The sequence below is a fragment of the Mandrillus leucophaeus genome, unplaced genomic scaffold (genome assembly GCF_000951045.1).
Source record: "Mandrillus leucophaeus isolate KB7577 unplaced genomic scaffold, Mleu.le_1.0 Scaffold611, whole genome shotgun sequence".
NCBI classification, from domain to species: domain Eukaryota; kingdom Metazoa; phylum Chordata; class Mammalia; order Primates; family Cercopithecidae; genus Mandrillus; species Mandrillus leucophaeus.
Window position 1 is genome coordinate 2,129,975 of NW_012106598.1, and position 6,000 is coordinate 2,135,974.

A 6,000-nucleotide genomic window follows, 5' to 3' on the forward strand; every position below is an offset into this window, starting at 1 on the left:
CCTCTTCAGGCTCCATTTCTAAATCTAATTCTCTAGTAGTTACTTCCTCCACCTAAGTCTCGAACACCCCAAAGTCATCCGGGAGGGTTAAAATCAACTTCTTTCAAGCTCTTGTTAATGTGGATCGTTTGACCTCCTTCTATGAATCACGAATGTTCTTAATGGAATCTGGAATGGTGAACCCTTTCAAAAAAGTTTTTGATTTACTTTGCCTAGGAATCACTATCTATGGTGGCTATAGCCTTACAAAATGTATTTCTTAAATAATAAGACTTGAACTTCAACGTTACTCCTAATCCATGGGCTGCAGAATGGATGTCATTTTAGCAGGCATGAAAAACAATATTCATCTCCTTGTATATCTCCATCAGAGGTGTAGGGTGACCAGGTGCATTGTCAGTGAGCAGTAATATTTTAAGAGGAGTCCTTTTTTTTTGAGCAGTAGGTTTCCATAGGCTTAAAATATTTAGTAAACCATGCCATAAACAGATGTACTGTCATTCAGTCATTTTTTTATTCCATTCATAGAGCACAAGCAGAGTAGATTTAGCATGATTCTTAAGGGCCCTAGGATTTTCAGAATGGTAAATGGACTCTATCTTCAACTTACAGTTACCAGATACGTTAGCCCCTAACAAGAGCATCTGCCTGTCTTTTGAAGCTTTGAAGCCAAGCACTGACTTCTGTCTAGCTCAGATCTCATCTTCTTCCAGGAGAACTGTTGAATTGTGTGTAGCCACTTTTGTTAATTATCTTAGTCAGGTCTTCTGGGTAACTGTGTGCAGCTTCTACGTCAACTCTTGCTGTTTATCTTGCACTTTTATGGTATGGAGACGTCTTCTTTCCATAAGGCTCATGAACAGACCTCTGCTACTGTCAGACTTTTCTCCTGCAGCTTTCTTATGTCTATTAGCCTACATGGAATTTAAGAGTTAGGGCTTTGCTCTGGATTCAGCTTTAGCTTAAGGGAGTGTTGTGGCTGGTTTGATTGTCTATCCAGACCACTCAAAATTCCTCCATATCAACAGGCTGTTTTACTTCCTTATCACTTGTGTGTACACTTTTAATTTCCTTGAAGACTTTTTCTTTTGCATTAATAACTGGGCCAACTGTTTGGCTCAAGATACCTACCTTTCGGCCTGTCTTGGCTTTTACATCCCTTCCTCACTAAGCTTAATCATTTCTAGCTTTTGATTTAAAGTGAGAGACAGGGACTCTTCCTTTCACTTAAATACTTAGACCATTGTAATATTACTAATTAGCCTAATTTCAATATTGTCGTGTCTCAGGAAATAGGGAGGCTCAAGAAGGGAGAGGGGAATGGCTAGACAGTGGAGCAGTCAGAACACACACATTTATTAAGTTCTCAGTCTCAAATGGACATGTTCATGGTGCCCAAAATAATTCCAATAGTACCATCAAAGATTACTGATTACAGATCACCATAACAGATAATAATAATGAAAAATTTTGAATTATTGGGAGAATTACCAAAATGTGACACAGAGACACAAAGTAAGCATGTGCTATTGGGAAAATGGTGCTGACAGACTTGATTAACGCGGGGTTGCTACAGACTTTCAATTGGTAAAAATTGCAGTATCTGTGAAGTGAAATAAAGCAGAGTGCAATACAATGAGGTTTGCCCCTACTTATCTAGCTGGCCTTCAAAAAGTATCTGTTGCATGATTGAATGAGTCTATGAGATTTAGTAGGAAACATATTTTGAAAAGAATATCCTTCATTCTATTTCCTTCATAGGAACTAGAAAGAGCCTATTTTAGCTTTTTGCATTTCATCACCACTTTCTTTTTTATTTCAAATAGTGAGAAGTCTTGGAAATGACTGAAACTACACATTGTTGAATGTTTTAGTGAATATAAAATGAACTGAGGTTATACTCTATGTAAATTTTTGGCAGAATACATGAATTATTTTATGAGTATGGGACTGTTATTGCACATAGCTTTCACTTTTTAAAACAATATTAGGAAGGAGTTTAAAAAGTATTTAAATTCTCTATATATGTTGAGACTAGCATATTCAACCTTTATACCATAGATAATCTGTTACAGCTGTTTTTGTTGCACCTGCTTTCCTGCTTAATAATTAAGTTTCCTGAATCTTAAAATTGGCCTTGTTTTAATCAATTAATCATAACAATGACACTTTATTGCTCTTTAATACTAATTTTGATTTACTTAATATTCTTATATTTCTTAGCTCACGGAAATGCAAGCTGAGAGTAGTTATTACAGTCCACAGAAAGTAAAATCTAAAGAAGTATTGTGTTGGGAACAAGAAGGAACTACAGTTGAGGTAATCTTTCAATATTGAACCTGTATTTTTAAATATTATGTTCTTTGTTTAATATTTTATAAGTATGTGTTTTTATCAGATGTAGTATATTTAAAAATACAAGGAAGATGTTTCTTATTTTAATAGAGTTTACTATCCCTTAGATAGTATAGATAAATAGTATAGAATAAATTTAGAAATGACATAATTCTAAAGATGTTTAACTAATTTAGAGATTCTAAGAGGAAATCCTCTAACATTTTTATTAAATTCAATTTCTTAGTTCTAATATTTCCTTTCCTCTTATAGGCCCTTATGATGGGAGAACCTTTCTTTGATTGCCAGATTGGGTTTGTTGGTTGCAGAGCCATGTGCCTTAAAGGAATTATGGGTGTTAAAGATTTTGAAGAGAATATGAATAGAAGTCAAACTGTAAGTCCCTTACCTCCACCCTTTTTTGGATAGGATATAGGAATAATTAAGTGTTTATTGAAGTGTTTAACCATATGATATCTGTTAGACTATATCTATCTCAGGCTTGAGAGAGGAGCTTTACTATTTCTCCCTGTGTTTCCCCTGCAAGAAATTATACAGCTCAGGGGAGTTTAGAAAGTTGGTAGCACCTAACACCTGGACAGTAGTTCCAACTACTTTCTAATTCATGAATGTTTCTTCTTTTTTGTTTATGGCAGTTATTTGGAGTTTCCTTTTGGTTTGTTAAAATATTCTTAGCCAAAATAGTCAATGAAATGGAGTAGCAGCATTCCTTATCTTTCTGTTTTAGTGATTTCTTTTGACTGGTAAATGGGCATCATAAAATCAAGGTTTTATTTTGTTTAACAGGCTAATGGTTTTTCTTCATGTTATAAATTTTGCATTTGTTTTCAGGAAGCCTGTTTCTTCATTTGTGGTGAAAATTTGAGTACTAAAGGTTTCACATACCTTACAAATTCATTGTTTGATTACCGAAGCCCAGAAAATAATGGTACTCGTGCAGAGTTTATCTTGGATTCAACTCATCATAAGGTCAGAGAATATATATTTGAACCAAATTCTAGGCTATGTTTGGGTGGACACGTTGTGTGAATACTTGTGATTTCTAGCTTTCTTTTCAAATAATACCTTCTGAATGCTAATTGTTTATTAAAACATTTAGCGTGCATTTATACAGCGTGTACATGTAGAAATGTTTGAGGAGTGCACAGAGATCTTTACTTTTATTTAGTATGTAAACATATTTTGCTTATTTATGCCCTGCTTCAAAAATAATCATGGAAGAAACATGTTGAATTACCACTGTTAATTTTTGTTACTTTTAATATGTGGGATTGATGGGAAGAAATGAGGAATTTACCCTTATACTATGTATGTTTCTTAGTATTTTTTAAATGTAAGAATATATTAATATGTTTATGGAATATTAATACATCTATGAAATCAGTTAAAAATTCAGATAATTACCTGAAGATTAGTGCAATAGGATAATTTACATTTTACTCCTTTTTACCAAGATTTACTTTCATTGTTAAAATACTTAATGTTGACTTGCATAGTTGACATACATTTAGAATATTTTAGTATATCTTTAGTGTTTGAATTGTTTCATGTAAGTGTATTGAGAAGTATTTAAGGATTAATTCTACTTGAGAGTATACATTATTAGACAGTTTAGTGATAGTGATAAAGGTCAGGAGTGTACTATCTCGTCTATTGTAGTTATTTATTAACTAGATGTGATTAATAAAGTGGTCAAAATGTCTCATAAAATTATAGATGTCCTTTTTGTGTGGTCTATAATAGATGTAATATTACCTTTCTTAGAAGTAAATTCTTAGAATAACCTCTGTTCTTTTGGTAATCCTTTGTGTTGTTATACATTCTATATAAGGGTATGTGTCTAACCTATCAAGCTTTAAACTCAAAAGTTTCTTTTATACAATGTTTGTTCTGTTTGCATTGCTTCGTTGACAGGAGACATACACTGAGATAGCTGGAATGCAACGGTTTGGGGCTTTTTATATGGATTACCTGTATACAATGGAGAACACTAGTGGCAAAGGTATTGGCTTCTTTCCTTTACGTTTGTCATTTCTTGAACAACTGAAACAAAGCCTTCCTCAGAATCAGTTTGTCCTTGACTGGTTGTACTCTGCTACATAAGATTTACCTCTAGTGCTTTGGGGAGTGGTTTAATTTTAGCGTCACGTTAGAATTGTCTTAGATTTTTGTCATTTCAAATCTGTTCTTTATATAGCTGATTGAAGACATTTTATATAACCTATTAGAATTAGTTCTCATATGTACCATATATTATGATTCTGATATATCAAATTTTATATTACATTACATTTTTAAAAAGAATAAACCTTTTCTATTCTAAATACATTTTGAAGGTGGTACTAATTTTTAATTAAAAAGAATGTGTTGTATCAATCAGAAAAATAGAAAATCTTCCAGAGACTTTAGATGCATAGATTGTGTTATTTTATTATGTATCTTATTATTGTTTTATTTTATATTTTTTGGAAATAAATGACATTTAAAAAATTTCTCCTTTTTTTTTTTTTTTTACTTCTATATCAACATATAATGTTGTACTTACTATTTCAGTCTTTTTTATGTTGAAAAGTTAGTGAAGATAGGTTCACTTTTTTTTTGGTGAATTTTTCATGTTTTTAAAAAATGGTTTCAGTATATTAGGTGATATGCTAGGTACAGATGAATACAGTGAAAACCAAAACATTTCCTAAGGAGCCAATAGGTGGTGTTGAACTAGGCATTTAAGTAAATGATTATAATTTAGTTTGCTAAGAAGAGTAATATAGAGAACTAGAAGAAGTGTGGGTAAAAAAAAAAAAATGACAGCTTTTGCTTGAGAGGTCGAAGCTTCTCAGAGTTGATCTTGAAGTAAATTTGTTTTTGATGAAGAAAGAAGGAAAGAGCAGTAATTTTCTGGCTTCTGCTTTTGGAATGGTTTCTAGATGTTGATGTTTTCGTCGGTCAATCCTTAATTTCTTTCCCTAAACTTTCTCCCAAGGTAATTTCATTCTTTTCCATGGATTGAAGTACTTTCCATGTGCTGTTGATACCCAGATTTGCATTTTCTAGTCCAAACTTCTCTAAGATTCAGAATTAAATATCCAATGCATACTTGACGTTTTTACCTCTGTGTCTGTCTCGGGTATCTCAAAACTGATTTTGTCCAAAATTAAGTTATTAATAAATATTCCTGTGACCACTTACTACCTCTGCTTCTCTATTTTTAGGCTTCTCTTCTTGGAAAATTGTACTATCATCTTCTTGTTGCTCAAGCCAGAAACCTGGGAGTCATCATGACACACTTTTTCCTTCGCTCCTAGCCATCTGGTCCACAGATGATAACAGTGGTATCACTGTTACCATATGGACTAGCATCTAGTTCATAGGTACCATCATCTCTAGGTTCTAATGGCTTTTTTTTTTTTTTTTTTGAGACGGAGTCTCGCTCTGTCGCCCAGGCTGGAGTGCTGTGGCCGGATCTCAGCTCACTGCAAGCTCCGCCTCCTGGGTTTACGCCATTCTCCTGACTCAGCCTCCCGAGTAGCTGGGACTACAGGCGCCCACCACCTCACCCGCTAGTTTTTTGTATTTTTTAGTAGAGACGGGGTTTCACTGTGTTAGCCAGGATGGTCTCGATCTCCTGACCTCGTGATCCGCCCATCT

General features: G+C 33.7%; 1 protein-coding gene across 1 annotated transcript in view; it reads left to right on the plus strand.

Moving 5' to 3' along the window:
• LOC105553858 (vacuolar protein sorting-associated protein 13B-like) overlaps nt 1-6,000 on the plus strand; it is a 194,762-nt gene that overhangs the window by 106,237 nt on the left and 82,525 nt on the right. Inside the window, exons 9-12 of the mRNA XM_012000016.1 lie at nt 2,224-2,319; nt 2,608-2,730; nt 3,187-3,324; nt 4,270-4,357. Of these exons, the coding sequence (XP_011855406.1) occupies nt 2,224-2,319; nt 2,608-2,730; nt 3,187-3,324; nt 4,270-4,357 (445 nt within the window). The remainder of the gene's footprint in view (nt 1-2,223; nt 2,320-2,607; nt 2,731-3,186; nt 3,325-4,269; nt 4,358-6,000) is intronic.